The sequence below is a fragment of the Thamnophis sirtalis genome, unplaced genomic scaffold (assembly GCF_051295495.1).
Source record: "Thamnophis sirtalis isolate CommonGarterSnake01/CBP01778 unplaced genomic scaffold, rThaSir2_p1.2 scaffold_3, whole genome shotgun sequence".
In the NCBI taxonomy this organism is placed as follows: domain Eukaryota; kingdom Metazoa; phylum Chordata; class Lepidosauria; order Squamata; family Natricidae; genus Thamnophis; species Thamnophis sirtalis.
In genome coordinates this window covers 166,753,879-166,771,221 of record NW_028261383.1, presented here as the reverse complement: position 1 = coordinate 166,771,221, position 17,343 = coordinate 166,753,879, and the positions used below count along the sequence as shown (strand labels likewise).

General features: G+C 44.6%; 1 protein-coding gene across 2 annotated transcripts in view; it reads right to left on the bottom strand.

Moving 5' to 3' along the window:
• TFE3 (transcription factor binding to IGHM enhancer 3) overlaps positions 1–16,568 on the bottom strand; it is a 48,640-nt gene extending 32,072 nt beyond the window's left edge. Inside the window, exon 1 of one of the 2 annotated variants that reach the window (XM_087710779.1) lies at positions 16,176–16,568. In XM_087710779.1, the coding sequence (XP_087566905.1) occupies positions 16,176–16,285 (110 nt within the window). In that variant the 5' untranslated portion in view covers positions 16,286–16,568. Of the gene's footprint in view, positions 1–10,091; positions 10,216–16,175 lie in introns of those variants that run through there. The other variant, XM_087710780.1, reaches the window with a different exon arrangement.
• Between the last annotated feature and the right edge of the window lie 775 nt (positions 16,569–17,343).

Sequence of the window (17,343 nt, the reverse complement as noted above, 5' to 3'; positions counted from 1 at the left end):
AGATCAAGAGGGGCCTACATTCAAATTGTTAGCAAAATTAAAATTACACTATTCTAAAAACAGTGAACACTAAAACACTGAACCGAAAATAAGGAGAAATTCTACGCATATGACTAATAAACAAACATAAAAATGTATTGGTTAAGATCGTTTCAGCACCGCGGCAGTTGGGGAGCCCACCCACGTTCCCGGCACCGGCGGTCGGGCGAGAGGCGTGGCCGCTCCCAGTAGCCGCCCCGTCGACGCGGAGCCCACCAGCGGCCAGGCAGGTGAGGGCGAGGGGGCCGAGCCGGGCAGCTGAGCGCAGCAGGGGAGGCGGCTGGCCTCGCTGCCTTTGCCGCTGAGCAGAGCCGCCCTCCGTCGGGAGGCCAGCTATATATATTGATATATATTGATATATATCACAATAATGATGTATTTTATTGTCTCTCATGTAATTTACAAACTTAAAAATGGGAGGTGAAAGGGCCTCATAAGTGGAATAGCCTAGGGCCGCTTTTCATCTAAATCCGGCCCTGCACGCATGTGAAGATCAGCTGGCCGGTGCGTCAGAACCCGAAAGAGCAATGGGCAATGGCTCGGATGCCCAGAGAGATGGCTCTGTGTGCCACTTACGGCATGCCACATGTTCGCCATCGAAAGAGTGCTGAGAAGAGCAACGAAGATGATTGTTTGAGAGAATGCACTCCCGTTTTGGCACTTGGTGTTGAAAAGGTTCACCAACACAGTTCTAGAATCTCAACATCTACATTAGTCGAACTATACATATACACGTAGTCCATGACTTACAAACATTCGTTTAGCAACTCTTTGAACTTACAACAGCACTGAAAAAAGTGACTTACAATTTATGGCCATGTGACTTGGGCACTTGGCAACTGGCGTGTATTTACAATGTGTGCCAGGTCCAGAGTCATGCGATCACTGTTTGCAACCTTCCCAGCCAGCTTCTGACAAGCCAAATCAATGAGGGAAGCCAGATTTGCTTAACGAGCACACGATTCACTTAACAACTGAAGTGGTTCGCTTAACAACTGTGGAATGAAGATTGCAAAATCAGGCAGGACTCATTTAACAACCTCCATGTTTAGCAACAGAACTGCCCATATCTGACCATTGAGAAATGACCTGTCAGCGAAGAGAGCACAGCAATGGAAAATGGTACCCCTAGCAGTAACACTCTTTCCGTGGCATGACATAACCGCGAACGTCAAAAGCGTGCCGACAACACCGCGGCGCTAAAACCGCTATGTCAAAAGCGCGCCGACAACAGCGCGCCGACAGAAGCGCGATTTAACTTAAGGTAAGGTTTAGGGTTAGGTTTAGGGTTAGGTTTAGGGTTAGGTTTAGGGTTAGGTTTAGGGTAGGTTTAGCGTTAGGTTTAGGGTTAGGTTTAGGGTTATTTTTAGGGTTATGTTACAGCGCGCTTATATCGGAGCACTGTTGTTGGCGCGCTGTTGTCGCCCGGTTTTGACGGTGCGGTTTTGTCACCGCGCTTTAGTCACACGCGCTTTCGTCTACCGCGGTTTTGTGGTGGAACCCACTCTTTCAAGTGGGGACCAAAAGTGCCCTCCCTTCCTTACAGCAGGTAAGCCTAAAGATCTTGAATTGCATCTGGAAGCCAATGAGTAACCAGTAACCAGTGCAGAGGGGAGGGGAGGGGAGGAGAGGAGAGGAGAGGAGAGGAGAGGGAGAGGAAGAAGAGAGCAGAACAGAGCTTTATTTGGCCAAGTGTGATTAGACACAAAAGGAATGTGTCTCCAGTGCAGAAGCTCTCAGTGTACATACAAAATAACAGAGTAATAATAATCATAATAATGATACCAATAAGAGGAGGTAGTAAAGAAAATGAGATGGATGATAATAATACTACAGCCATACTACATGAGTAAATTAGCTTAGACAAAGACAGTACAGTGGAAATTAGGTGTTCAGCAGAGTGATGGCACGAGGGGTGAGGGGGACCTGTCTCTGTATCTAGTTGAGGGGAGGAGTATCCAGGATGGGTTGACCTTATCCTCTCGTTGATTGGACTGAGTCAGATAGGTTTTTTGGACACGCCCTGGTCTACCAGGTACCGCCCAGTTATCGACTCAGTCCCTCAACTGGACGGTTTGTCGGATAAATTTGGAAAATTCAAAAAGCGAAAAATCAAACTGTCTCCAAGGGTCAGACAAGGGTTGAGCAGTGAGCCGCAGCTTTTTCAAGTGCCGCGGAGCGCCCGCGCCGTTTCTACGTGGCCACAGAATCGATAGTAAAAAAAAAATGAATTCCACCACTAGGTGGGGGGGGGCACTGAGGATCAGTTTGTAGCACCAAGGAGGCAATGGACTGAAAAAGTTTGGGAACCACTGGTTTAGAGTGAAGAATTTCTGGAATGATGGTACTGAATGCCAAACTACAAAAAGAGGATTCCCTGGGGATTCAAAAAGTTGCAAGTTGTAGTTCAGTGCCATATTGACAGCATCATCTGCCAATCTGTTTGCACGGTAGGTAAAGTGCAAGGAATCTAACAGCGGACCCGTGATAATTTTTAGGTAGGCCAGCACTAACCTTTCAAAGGCCTTCATAACTACAGATGTCAGAGCAACTGACCAATAGTCATTCAGCTCCTTGAAGGATGTTTGGGGGGGGGGGAATCAGGATGATAGTAGAGTGTTTAAAGCAGTGGTAGTCAACCAGAGGTGGGTTCCTACCAGTTCGAACCAGTTCGGTAGAACCGGTTCGTCAAATCTACCGAACCGGTTAGAAGAGGTTCCACCAGTGGACTCGGAATGCAGGCCACACCTATATAAGAGGTTCCAAATTTTTTTGAAATCCACCACTGACACAGAGAGAGAGAGAGAGAGAGAGAAAGAGAAAGAAAGAAAGAAAGAGTGAGAGATGAAAGAAAAAAAGGAAAAAGGGACAGAGAGACAAAAGGAAGGAGAGAGAGAGAGAGAGAGAGAGAGAGAGAGAGAACACATGGCTGGCAAGCCACTCCCACCAGGTCACATGGCCAGCAAGCCACTCCCACAAAGGAGGCCACACCCACAGAGTAGGTTCAAAAAATTTTTGAAACCCACCACTGTAGTCAACCTGGTCCCTACCGCCCACTGGTGGGCGTTCCAGCTTTCATGGTGGTCGGTAGGGGTTTGCTGTAACTCTGCTTTATAAATTTTATAAAGTAAAGTTACTTCCCTACTTTATAAATCACCATTACTGTGGAACTGGTGGGCGGTTAGAAAATTTTACTACTAACAGAGATACAAAAGTGGGCGGTAGGTATAAAAAGGTTGACTACCCCTGGTTTAAAGCAAGAAGGAACATAACACATCTCCGGTGATTTATTAAAAATGCGGGTGAAGATAGGAGCCAATTGATCAGCCCAGGCTTTCAAGCAAGGAGGAGTTATTCTGTCTAGGCCTGGTGCTTTTCCAATCATTTGTCTACGAAATCTTTTTCTAAGATCACCAGAAATGGGAAGCTCAGTGGGATGGAGATAGGGGTAGATTTGATTATTGTTGCTTTTTTTATGAGATAGGGAATGTAGCAATAGATGACAATGATGTCCTCTCAAACCTACAGTAGAATACATTCAGGTCACCTGCCAGTTGTTGAGTTTCTTCAGTAAGGGAGGGATGTCTGCTATACACCCCTCAGAGAGGGCCCGCAATTTGGGGGTCCTCCTGGTTTCACAGCTGACACTGGAACACCATCTGTCGGCTGTGACCAGGGGAGGCTTTGCCCAGGTTCGCCTGGTGAACCAATTGCGGCTCTACCTGGATCGGGAGGCACTTCAAACGGTTACTCACGCCCTTGTCACCTCTAGGCTGGATTACTGCAACGCGCTCTACATGGGGCTACCCTTGAAAAGCGTTCGGAGATTGCAGCTAGTCCAGAATGCAGCCGCGTGAGCGATATTGGGTGTACCGAGGTACACCCATGTTACACCTGTCCTCCGCGAGCTGCACTGGCTACCAATTGGTCTCTGGATGCAATTCAAGGTGTTGGTCATTACCTTTAAAGCCCTACATGGCTTAGGGCCAGCGTACCTGCGAGACCGCCTACTGCCACCCACCTCCCTGCGGCCGGTGAGATCCCACAGATTGGGCCTCCTTCAGATGCCATCAGCCAGACAATGTCGGCTGGCGGCTCCCCGGAGGAGGGCCTTCTCTGTGGCTGCTCCGACCCTTTGGAATGAGCTACCCCCAGAGATCCAGACCTTGCCCATTCTCATGGCCTTCAGAAAAGCTGTTAAAACCTGGCTATTCCGACAAGCCTGGGGCTGTTGACCTCATTGTTGAGGTCCAGCCCCGATCAGATCGAATGCATGTTGTGATTTTAAATCTGTCGTCTTTTTGTCTTTTTTATTTTTTACTATTTCTTTTCCTCCTCTTTTTGTAAGCCACCCGGAGTCCTTTGGGATTGGGCAGCCTATAAATTTTATTAATAAATAAATAAATAAATTCTTCAGGCTTCTCCACACATTTGCTGGTTCATTAGCTGAGAACCGATTCCTCAGATTTTCAGAGTAGCCTCTCTTTGCTGCCCTGATCACCCTTGTTAATACATTCCTGACCTGATTGTACAACATCCTCTCTCCTTTGCTGTACGCTTCCTCTTTGGCACAACGTAGCTGCTTGAGCTCAGCTGTGAACCAAAGTTTATTATTACTATTACAAGCGCAAGCTCTTGGTCAGTACACACATGTCCTCACAAAAACCAACATATGATGTCACAGTATCAGTGAGTTCATCCAAGTTTGTGGAAGCAGTTTCAAAAACACTCCAGTCTGCGCAATCAAAGCAGACTGTGATTCTAACTTTGAACCCCTGAGACCAAGACTTCACTGTTTTGACCACAGATTTTATAGGCAGGTACAAGGTGCATCATACAATGATCAGAGAGGCTCACAGATGCTCTTGCTAGACAGCAAAAAGCTTTTTTTTTAACATGGAGTAGCACAGTGGTCAAAAATGTTTTTGCTTCTAGTGAGACAGCTGCCATGTTGAATGTATCTGGTCAGTTCTTGTCTTAGATTAGCACGGTTAAAATCACAGGGTGTCAAACTCAAGGCCTGGGGGCCCAGATCAGAGTGCTTAGATCTGCCCCACCCTGAAAACTGTGAAGGGCTGGCCCGCGGTGCCTCTGCAGGAGAAAAAGGAGCTAAGGAGGGCTGCGTGCGGCCCTCCTGAGTGCAGTTTTTGCTGGCAGAGGGTTTGCCGGAGGCTGTTTTTGCTGGCAGAGAGCTCGGGCCAACACAGGCGCCCCCAACACAAGTGACATCAAGCTGGGCACTCCCAACCTGGCCATGCCTCCCCCCCCCCGGAGGTCAAACACAACCCTGATGCAGCTCTAAATGAAATCGAGTATGACACCCCTGGCTTAAAACAATGAGAAGGGGGTCTGAATATTTCTATTGTGTACACAGAATTTGATCAGCTAGGATTTGCAACATACTGTTTATGCAAGCATGGGTTGGTATATAACAGTGATGGCTCCTGTGCCAAAAGCAGGGGGAGCACAGGGGGGTCGTGCGCGGGCATGCCACACCCATAATGCTATCCGTGTGATCCAGTGCGCACACATGTGTGACCTTCCCCACTTGCACGCGTGACCCCCCCCTGCACATGCACATGCGACCAGTGCTCCCCCCGCTTTTGGCACAGGTTTTTTTGCCCTCTAGGTGCCTGGGGAGCCCTCAACTCTCGGACGCCTTCCGGAGGCTTCAGGAGCTTCCCCGAAGCCTCTGGAGGGCGAAAAACGGCCCTATGGGGAATCCGGAAGTTCGGGAATGGTGATTTCCCGTTTTTCCGTAGGGCCAATTTTTGAGCTACGGAGCTTTCAGGAGGCTTCCCTGAAGACTCCAAAGGGAGAAAACCGGCCCTACAGGCAAACCGGAAATTCAGGAAAGGACTTCCGGTTTGCTCATAGGGCCGGTTTTTGCCCTCCGGAGCCTTTAGGGAAGCCTCCTAGAGCCTCTGGAGCGCGAAAAACGGCCCTACGAGCAAACCGGAAATTCAGGAAAGGACTTCCGGTTTGCTCATAGGGCCGGTTTTTGCCCTCCGGAGCCTTCAGGGAAGCCTCCTAGAGCCTCTTTAGCGCGAAAAACGGCCCTACAAGCAAACCGGAAATTCAGGAAAGGACTTCCGGTTTGCTCATAGGGCCGGTTTTTGCCCTCCAGAGCCTTCAGGGAAGCCTCCTAGAGCCTCTGGAGCGCGAAAAACGGCCCTACGAGCAAATCGGAAGTCCATTCCTGAAGTTCGGGTTTGCCCATAGGGCCTTTTTTTTTTTTTTGCGCTCCAGAGGCTTCAAGGAAGCCTCCGGAGGGTGAAAAATGGCCTCAAAAGAAGGCCGAAGTCAGCTGGCCAGGTTCGCCATCACGGGTATATAAACACCAACCAAGATGAATGAAGAAAACTCTCATGGAGCATAAAAGGGCTTGCAAGTGATGAATAGTGTCTTTAAGTCTACATCGGAAAATTTCTTTAGTACCGTAACTTTGTTACACCAGCGGTTGTTAACATTGAAGTATGTTAGCATAGAAGTGTTATCCAGGTAGTGTCAACTTACAACGGTTCATTTAATGACCGTTCAACGTTACGATGACACTGAAAGAAGCAACAAGACCATTTTTCACACTTACGACCATTGCAGCATCCCCCACGGTCACATGATTTACATTTGGATGTTTGACAACTGTCTCACATTTGTGATGGTTGCATTGCCTTGTGGGTAGTGTGATCCCCTCTTACAACCAGTTCTGTCAAGCAAAGTCAGTGGGAAACCAGATTTACTTAACAACCGGGTCACCAACTTAACAACCGCATGGATTCACTTAACAACTTTGGCAAGAAAAGTCGCAGAATGGGGCAAAACTCATTCAACTGTGGCTGTACATTGAGGACTACCTGTAATTAGAATCTTGCCTTGTGGACCAGCAATTATTGCAGTGTTTCTCAACCTTGGCGACTTGAAGATGTCCGGACTTCAACTCCCAGAATTCCCCAGCCAGCGAATGCTGGCTGGGGAATTCTGGGAGTTGAAGTCCGGACATCTTCAAGTCGCCAAGGTTGAGAAACACTGAATTATTGTCTTCTTGGCAGCCTTTGTAACAACCCAACCAAGAAATGACCAAGGCATGAGTGACCATGTTGGGGATTTAAGAACGGTCATAATTGAGGCCCAGGATGGAGTTGTACAAAGGCCGTCAGAGCCACAGCTGCCACCTCTTTGAGCATTGGCCATTAATGTCATATCCCTGATACAAAGGCCACGAAGCCTGCCTGTAGAATATGATCAGGTTTTGGTCTGTGTGAGTTTCATGAATATTTTATTTACTGAGACTTCCTAGAGGGTTGGTACAACTTAAGAACAATTCAATAATTCATTCATTCTCTCTCCCGAATACATTAATAAAATTGTAAGGAACATTACATACATGGCTTTCTTAAGCCCTTTTTATTATATACTTTTTATTATACGATATTTATATTATCATGGTCGCAAGAATCAATTAAGTTACTTCAATCAATTTAAGCTGGTCCTAAATAAACAGCATTTTTAAAGATAAATAATACGCGTTTCATATAATTACTTGAAAATATATCCAGTATGTAGATCCTTTTATTGGAAAAGTTCTCTGGAAGAATGGCTAATTAAATTGAAGAGCCATATAACTGAATAATTAAACTGACAGCTAGTTTGATCTACTCTAGTGGTTAAAAAAATCAGACAAGAAACCAGGACATTGGGTGTTCTAGTCTTGCTTCAGACATGAAAGCCAGCTGGGTGACTTTGGGCCAATCACCAGGAGATGGTGAGTTCTAGTCCTGCTTTAAGATATGAAAGCCCACTGGGTAACTTTGGACCAGTCACTCTCTCTCAGCCCAATTCACCTCATCAGGTTATTACTGTCGGAAAAAGAGAAGGAGGAAAGAGTATTAGGTATGTTCACTGCCTGAAGCTATTATAACAATAATAAAGGTGAGTTATGAATAAACAAATAAACATAAATAAATTGTAGGGCTATGCATCAATATCTAAAATACCTTTGTATTTAAAAAGTAAATCTGACAAAGAATTTAATTCTAATTAGAAATCATTCTTGAATTACAATTCCACCTACAGAAAATTTTGGTTGTAGACTTTGTATTTTAATCTGAATTACAATTTCCACATAGAGTTCATATTTTGTTTGCGATCTACAACCTTTCCTTCATTTTTTGAAACTGCGTTAACCAAGCATTTCAGCTCAAAATTCAGCAATATAAAATGGGTATCAAGAATCTTGTAATATCATAAATTTTCAATAATATTGTGGTTTTGCTCATTTAGATTTGTTGTTGATCTGCCTATTTACCTGCAACTAGTTCCTCTATTTTTGCAATCTAACTTTCATATTCTTTAAATTTTATAAAGCAATAAAATGAACAATAAAACAAAGCATAGATAGACTTCAAGCCAGAGTCCCATATTTATATATTCCAAAGATTGCCTGTTTTCAGTGAGTTTCTGTCCAAGGACTGCATGTATGAATAGAAACTTAATCCTGTCCTGAAACACAGTAATCACATTCCAATATTTTTTAAAAAGCACTTTATAAAACTCCAGGCAGTTATCCTAGTTATATAGGCAGCATTTACCATTGTCCTTCCAAACACAATTATGAACTCTCTCATGTTCACTCAACAATTAGAGACTCACTAATCCACATGTCATAGTAGAGCTGATAAAAGATGTGCAAAACAGATAACTCGCACTCTGTAAAGTTTATCCTTAAAACAAAGATATCCTTCTGATTATCATCTGCCTTGAAGTAAGAAACAACAGCAATGCACAGAACTTGGTGAATAAAAAGTCTCTTCAAGTTCCACTTCTGAAGGCTCCTCACTTGAATTGCTTTTTTGATTTAATTGAAAAGTCTAGTCTCCCATTAAAATGGGCAATTTATCAGATGTCTATGATAGGGAGCCTCCCAGAGTTGGGTTGAAGACGGTGGCTATATAAATGTTTGCAATAAATAAATATATGAACTGGAAAATCAAAATCAAAATCTTCATGAGCTCAGACGTAAATAAACAATGGCTTTTTAACACTGCCCTTAATAGGAATTTGCTTTTCTCACCAAAACTAACTGCTTTTATACTGCAAAGTTGGACATAGATCCATATCAGCCCTGCCAGAAGCAAACTCGTCTCATTTATGTCAATAGTATACTGTACAGACAATCAATCAGACGGTTACATAATTGCTCAACATGAAAAAAATATTATTAATATACAGCACTTTTGGAGCAACTGAAATGTTTCCCATACTGTACAGAGTCTGCATATACTTGCAATAATTTCATTTCCTTCTGGAGAAAATCTGTGGGGTGCCTAAGAAGCAATGCCAACTTAATGACACATACTCAAATCAGTTCCGCAACCTTCCCAAAAGCATGTGGAAATTCAAACCCCAACCTTGGGTGTGTATGAAAAATTACTGAAACCCCAACAGATCTACAAGATATTAGAACAAAGGCTGTTTTTATCACTTTCTCCATATTATTGAAGGGGAGGGTAAAGTTATTCTTGAATTTGGAGGAGGAGGGGTAAAACGAGTTACAGTTCAACCCATGTAGTCAGAATCCCTATGAAGTTCACTTCGTAGGAATTTACATTTGAACTTCGAATTAGCTCCCCAGCAAAATTATCAAATCAATACAGGAGCGACAACAAGATTCTTGAAAATAGCAAATTCCCTTCTGTCCACTTTCAAGAGATCGACTGGTGGAAGAAGAGAACGCGCTGAGCCGCCCCGCGCGATCTTGGGCTCATCGGCTTTCACAAGCGAACCATCCCGAATGAAAACAGGTTTATTTCGAAGCAGCTTTAAAGACAGTTGTACTGCACGAATTAAAACGAAACCCCGTGCAAAAGAACCAACCAAAACAACCGTTTCGGTCAAAATGCCACGCTGCGTCCTTGAGATCGTTTCGTCTAAGTTTAGGCATCCGGGAAGGGGGAATTGAGAAACTGAGGTTTGTTTGTTTTTTGGTTACTTCTTCCCCCCAAGATTGTTAACGCCCAAGATTTCGGAGGAAAGAGAATTAAAAAAAACCTCACCCGCGAGTTCCTAAAATACGGAATTTCCTCGTTTGGTCTCAAGGGAGCGGATAACGACGGGATGTAGGGCGCGGGTTAGGAGAGAGTTTCCTAAAACCGTGAGAACCAAGGCCCGGAATTCGCTCACCTCCTCCTCCTCCTCCTCTCCAGCCGAGCTCTTTCCCCCGCCCTGCCTCGGACTGCGCCACAGAAACGGCCCGTCGCAAGCGGTGGGGCATGAGGGCCGGCAAAGTTTGGTGATCCCCCCCACACTTTTCGCGATCCTCGCTCTGCGCGGCCAGCGATCCCGGCTCGCCTCCGACTTCCTCCCCCGCTTTTAGGCCTCTGCAAAGTGCTTGTTACATTTCCTGGTATGGGCCAGATCGGAGAGAAGCCTTTCAAAACACCGGCGTCGTCTGAACGCGTGGAGAGCAAAAAGCAGCTGCCGGATTATTATTATTTTTTTGCACTCGCCGCTCCGCCGGACCTTCGAAGCCGCGTCCCTGCAAAACATGCAGCGGCTCCGCCTCCACCCCCACCCCCTTTCTCGGTGTGTTGATCCGTGCAAGAAAACACCAAATCCTCGCTGCGCATCTACAAACGCGCCCTTGTTTTGGAGCTATTAATAGCCTGCCCGTGGAGAAATTACGCGCTTGGAGACAGGAGCAGAAGCTATTCCGAGGCGCCTGTTGGCCACTAGGGGGCAACCCGGAGCCTTCACTTTCGGCTCGCCAAACCCCTTCCTCTCGCCATTGAACGCTGAGTTTTAAAGGAGCCGCGCCAGAATTCCCGGCTATCGTTCTTTTTTATAGCAATAGCAGTAGACTTATATACCGCTTCATAGGGCTTTCAGCCCTCTCTAAGCGGTTTACAGAGAGTCAGCCATTGCCCCCAACAATCTGGGTCCTCATTTTACCCACCTCGGAAGGATGGAAGGCTGAGTCAACCCTGAGCCGGTGAGATTTGAACCGCTGAACTGCTGATCTAGCAGTAGCCTGCAGTGCTGCATTTAACCACTGCGCCACCTTGGCTCTTTTCTTGCGGAGGGAGGAGCGCGATGAGAGAAATGGGTTTTCCACATTTCTCTCATCGCGCTCTTTAGTGGAGACACAGGCTACATATCTGAGATGCAAAATCCAAAAGAGGCAAGACTTCAAATAATGTGACCCTGAAAAGGAGAAGCCTCTGATTATGATGGCTGTTAATCATTACAGAGTGGCTTATTAACCTATAATCGCCCAAGACTGGGATACTAATCTTTTGCATATGCTGGCTGGGAATTATTACTATTCAATTATAACCAACTAATTGCCGGGAGAAAAAAAATACCCAATAGTATTAACAATATTGTAACACATACTCTTATTCATTTTTAAGGGTGGGGGGAGGCTTGGAGAATTACAAACAAAATATCTGCACACCATCCTCAAATTATCAAGAAGCTACTTTCCCTGCCTATTAGTCTCCAAAAAGAAAAAGTTATTTCAGATATTAATGCCTCATCTAGACAATCTATTGCTGCCAGTCAGATATTTTTCTTCCAGTGTTTTTTGATCTGCCTAGAAAAAAAAGGCAATAATCCACAATCCATATCTTAATACCCTCCAAATACTGAAAAGAACACATGCTGAATTGGGAATTATGAGAATCGGAATCCAGAACCGGATGATGTCAGCACATGGCCGTATTTCCCAGGAGAATGGCCCATTAACCTTCGGACTTCACTTCTAAGTAAACAGGTATTAGAGCTGCTTTGTTAGGGAATTTCAAGGGCTTTTTAGCTTGTACTATAGGTGTAGCATACAACTGGATTTTTTACATGCCTCGCTAGGCAGCAAGATACATTACAAAGGATCTGAGCAGAGCAGTCCTTGCTAGATGTGCTGACACTGATTTCCAAGGAAGTATATGCTGTATAAAGAATCAGAGATTACAGTACTTTCGTCCCCAGGAAGACTTTATTCAGAAGAAACTCCTTACGTGATCAAACAGGCTTTTTCCTAAGCATGGGCCTGAATAAATCAAGTTTAACAAGAGATATAGTTATACATTCTGAGTGCCTAGCTAAGATATTCTACTGATAAGATGTGGATAACTGAACAAAATACATGCTTGTTTTGAATCAATTTTTTCTCTCTGCTCTGATAGGATTTTCTTAAAAAAGCATGGCAGTTATAAACTATGTCAATAGCACTGTGGAAAAAGTGATCAACAGGCTGTAGGGCATTTTCTCCACTGTAGAGGAGTTCTATAACAACAGGAATCCTCCAATGCTGGAGGAAGTAATTCCTTCTCATTACCACCACTATAGTTATGCCATTTTGGAGTAAAATACATAGCTTATATGCAGATACTCTCAGCGTCTATTTGCAACCTCACCAGTTAAACTAACCAAAGATTCATATCACAAAGATCACTACCCTATCTCTGTAGTCCTAATGCCAGCCTTACATAAGTATTAGGGGGGCTTCTGAACAGGATGAAGTAAGTCCTTGATGCTTTCCTTCCTTCTAAAGCATCACTGCATACAGCAGTGGTGGGTTTCAAAAATTGTTGGAACCTACTCTGTGGGTGTGGCCTCCTTTGTGGGAGTGGCTTGCCACCCATGTGACTGGATAGGAGTGGCTTGCTGCCCATGTGACCGGATGGGAGTGGCTTGTCACCCATGTGACCGGATATGAAATTATGAATTAGTACTTAGGTCGGTCCAAGTAGCTATTCAGAAGTTAGTGGTTAGAAGCAATCATAAAGCAAGATATGGAATTAAAACCAGAAATATTTTGTTGGCTATTTGAAAGGGAGTATAATATATATTTAATTTTACACATGGTTAGCAGCTGCTGGAATTGTGTTTGCACAACAGTGGAAAAACAAAGATATGTAAATGAATAAATATTACAATGTGCAGGAATAAATAAATTGACAATTAAAATCAAGAAGGCTTTGAGTACTTTTTCACGTAGGATTGGTTTTAGCAATTGCCAACTAACGGAAACAGAAATTAGAAATCCAAAAGTATGAAAGAAAACACCAATTATGTAAGGAAAGGTCCCTAAAATGTATAAGGAAATATTACTAGATCATTATTAATGCGTAGATAACTGCGGGACATTACACACCCACTAGTGGTGGGTTTCAAAAAATTTTGGAACCTCTTCTGTAGGTGTGGCCTGCTTTTCGGGTCCACTGGTGGAACCTCTTCTAACCGGTTCGGTAGGATTTGACGAACCGGTTCTACCGAATAGGTGTGAACTGGTAGGAACCCACCTCTGGCATACAGTGAAAAAGATTTACATGTTAGTTTTGTGTTCTTTCTAAATTTCATAAAATGCACCCATCCACATCTCATCCCCTTCCATCAGGTGCCTTATGTAAACCTAATAAAAGACAAAAAGAAAGTATTTTTTTTTTCTTTTTGTACTACAACCATTTTTGCATCCTGGATACCAGGACTCAAGACTGATCTGAAGACACACAAACAAATAAAAAGCTCATAAGCCATGCTTCTATTATTATTGTTATGGTTTCTCTCAAGGATTAGTGGGAATAATATGGGACATATGGGAATAATTTCCATAGCAACAATTTTCATGGGAAGTAAGTATAGGACATTATTATTGATTTATTATAGTACTTCTTCTATAAAGGTAATTTTAGGTGAATGGGAAATCAGATGGAGCTCCACCCCAAATTAGCCAGCAAAATTCCTGCATCCTTTTGTAATTCTCTAAGTAAGAAAAAGGGCATACGTTGGAAAATGGACAGAATAAGTACTACAATAAATCCATAATATTGTCCTATACATATTTTATAGGAAAATTGCTGCCGTGGAGGTTATTCTCACATGACTGTACATCAATCTTTCACAGAAATAATCAAATCTCACCAGGTCAGACTGCCAGTCATTTATGCCAGCCAAGAATTTTCACCTCCCAAGTTATCCTTACTCTGTGTGCTATCTGCTCTGGAAGTGTTCCATTACAACTCCATTCCCCATTCATCAGTTTGCTTTTGATGATTGGGGATAATAGAGATTATAGTCCTACATGCACAGAGATTAGGAAAGCCATAATTCCCAACACAGCTCCCAATGAGCTTATCCAGAAAAACTGATTCTAGCATTGGGAAGCCAGAAAATAGACTGCAAATATTTTTGATTTTCTAAAGAGGGAATGAATAAATTGTGTCCTTTTTAATGCAATAGGACTACAGCTTCAATAATTCCCAGTAAACATGGGCAATAGCAAGGGGTACGAGAAATAATAATTCAGTAACATGCAGAGGTCCACAGAGATTTTCCACTTCTGCCCTCCTCACTTGTTTTGATTATAGCTGTTTTTTAAACTCCTTAAACTATGATTTCCCCCCCATAAAATCAAATATATTAGCAGTGTATATGGGGATGAGGATGAGTTAGGTTTCTGACTTTTTTGTCCAGGGAACAAGTAAAAAAAAACAAGTAAGAATTTGAAAGTCAATTGGTAGGCGAGCTTCAGTTAAACCCGATTGTGCTTTTCCTTAGGAAAAAGTCGAGATCAGCATTTAAGAAGAAAAAAAAAACAGAAGTGAAAACTAATCTCAGGGGGAGCAGTCAGCAAAATAGAAGGAAACTGAATCATTAAGACACTTCACCCGCCATCGAAAACACATACACATTGTGATTTTCTGCAAATTCAAATCACAGGACTAGCAAAATGCCAGCAGCTGAACACTGAACTTTTAGATCCCTATCTAGCTTGGATTTCCCAGCTCAGCAACAACAATGTGCGGTAGGATTATCTCCCCAGTTTTCTTCTAAAAGCAACTGGAGGAAGGAGGAAACTGAATAGTTGGAGGAGAACAACAACTTTGGCACCTGCTCAGAGGTACTTTCCCTTTTTCTTGTTTTGCTGGCAGAGATGGCTGGTTTCTCACGTGCAAGCTAGGCTATTCTGCTAAACCAATGATGAGCTGAACCAGAGTCAAGACTATTCTGTAAAACAGTGTTTCTCAACCTCAACCATTCGCTGGCTGGGGAATTCTAGGAGTTGAAGTCCGGACATCTTCAAGTTGCCAAGGTTGAGAAACACTGCTGTAAAATATCTAAAACTGGACTGTAAAGGAATATAAATTCAGGAGTCAGGAACTCTGCCAATCAACTCAACGGTTGGTACTGAAACACATTAGTGGGGCGCGCATATTCTCCCCCCACCATTTTCTCCATTGGGGGGGGGACTGAGGGGAGGGGAAAAAGAAAATCAGAAATCCTGGCTCGGCACCTCACCCTTTTTCCCAAGCATCCATCCTCAACCAGCTTTCTTATGCCTCCTTCCAGCCAAGAAAACATCAACATGTCTAAAAACCCAACTGGCTAGAGTTTGGGACTTTTCCTTCTGCCTTCAAACTCCTATCTCCATCCTCATCCTCTCGATGGACGGGATAAAAGCGATTGAAACCCGGCTCATCCGGAGAACTCCGGTCTGAGAAGGCTGTTTAGAAAGTAACAGGGAAAGAAGATCCTTCGGGGTAGGGATCTTACACCCGCGCCAACGAAGCTGCTCCGAATGATCCAGGTTCCCATCCCAGGTTGTCATTCCGAGCAAGGAGAAGAGGCCTCGCGCGCGGGTTCTCGCCGAGGTGGCACAGTGGTTAGAGTGCAGCACTGCAGGCTACTTCAGCTGACTGCAGTTCGGCTGTTCAAATCTCACCGGCTCAAGGTTGACTCAGCCTTCCATCCTTCCGAGGTGGGTAAAATGAGGACCCGGATTGTTGTTGGGGGGCGATATGCTGACTCTGTAAACCGCTTAGAGAGGGCTGAAAGCCCTATGAAGCGATATATAAGTCTAACTGCTATTGCTATTGCTATTGCTAAGGTTGACTCAGCCTTCCATCCTTCCGAGGTGGGTGAAATGAGGACCCAGACTGTGGGGGCGATATGCTGACTCTGTAAACCGCTTAGAGAGGGCTGAAAGCCCTATGAAGCGGTATATAAGTCTAACTGCTATTGCTATTGCCTAAGCGCGGCTCCTTTTTCTCGGAATCCTCCCCATTCCCGCTACGGGCAATTCCGGTAACTCCGGAGAGTTGGGAAGACGGGGGGGGGGGGAGGAGGGTGTCTCGTCTCACCTGAGCAGCTGGAGGGCGTCCGTCGAGCGTGGGTCCTCCACTAACACGTAGACAGTGGCGGGGGGCGGCTCTGGGTTGGGGGGCCGCTCGCTCGGGTCATGGGACATCATTCCCCCGCCCCACCTCCAACCGGAGCCTTCCCGGAAAGCAATCGGAGACTCTCACTCGGTTCGCGGGAACAAAAACGGCTCGGGATCCAAGCGCGGTGCAAAAACACGTTTCTGCAAAGCGGAGAAACCCAGGCGCGGCAGCTGGTGGCGGGGTGGTGTTGTGCGCGCTCCGGAACGAGGCGCAGAAGAAATCAGTAGCAGCGCCGGCTCCTCCCAAAGAGGCAAGAGGAAAACATCCAGCCGGAGGATTGCTTCATTTTCCGGCTGGGGAAGAGAAAGGGGGGGGGTCGGCGGAGGAGGGGAAATCCACGGGAAATGACATCAGAGTGGGATCCACCCACCCATCTAGGAAAAGGATAGGGCGGCGTGGGGCAGAGTCTGTCTTGAACGATTAAAAACCAATTCTGCCGCCTTTATTTCCTTATCGTAGCTCCGCGCAGAAGGAGCGGGGCAGGTAACCCGTTGAGTAAAGGGAGACCTTGTGGGAAACGGATAACAGCATTAACCAGATCAACCTAGATTCCCGCTGAGCCATAAACTAGCCCCACCTTGCGATCGTAATCTGTGAGCCACAAACTATCCAAGCATCTTTTTATCCTATCAGTGTTTCTCAACCTTGGCAACTTGAAGATGTCCGGACTTCAACTCCCAGAATTCCCCAGCCAGCATTCGGAATTCTGGGAGTTGAAGTCCGGACATCTTCAAGTTGCCAAGGTTGAGAAACACTGAGCTAGCTTATATTGCATAACACTGCCATGCCCGGTTAGGTTCGGTTATTTATTGATTAATATACTATTATTTTTACAAATAACTCAAGGAACGTCAATCACATCTAATACTCCTTCCTCCTCCTCTTTTTCCCTCTTGGGTTCAAAACATTCTTAAAGATCCATCTCATCCAGGGTACCCCTTTTTTTTAATTTGTTTTTATTTTTAAACATTAAAAACAACATAAAAAAATTCTCATCCATTACATACAGCATGTCGTTTGGTTACAAGTGTTTTTGCATCCATATTCTCAATTACATTTACAATTACAGATTTTTCATCTAATATAA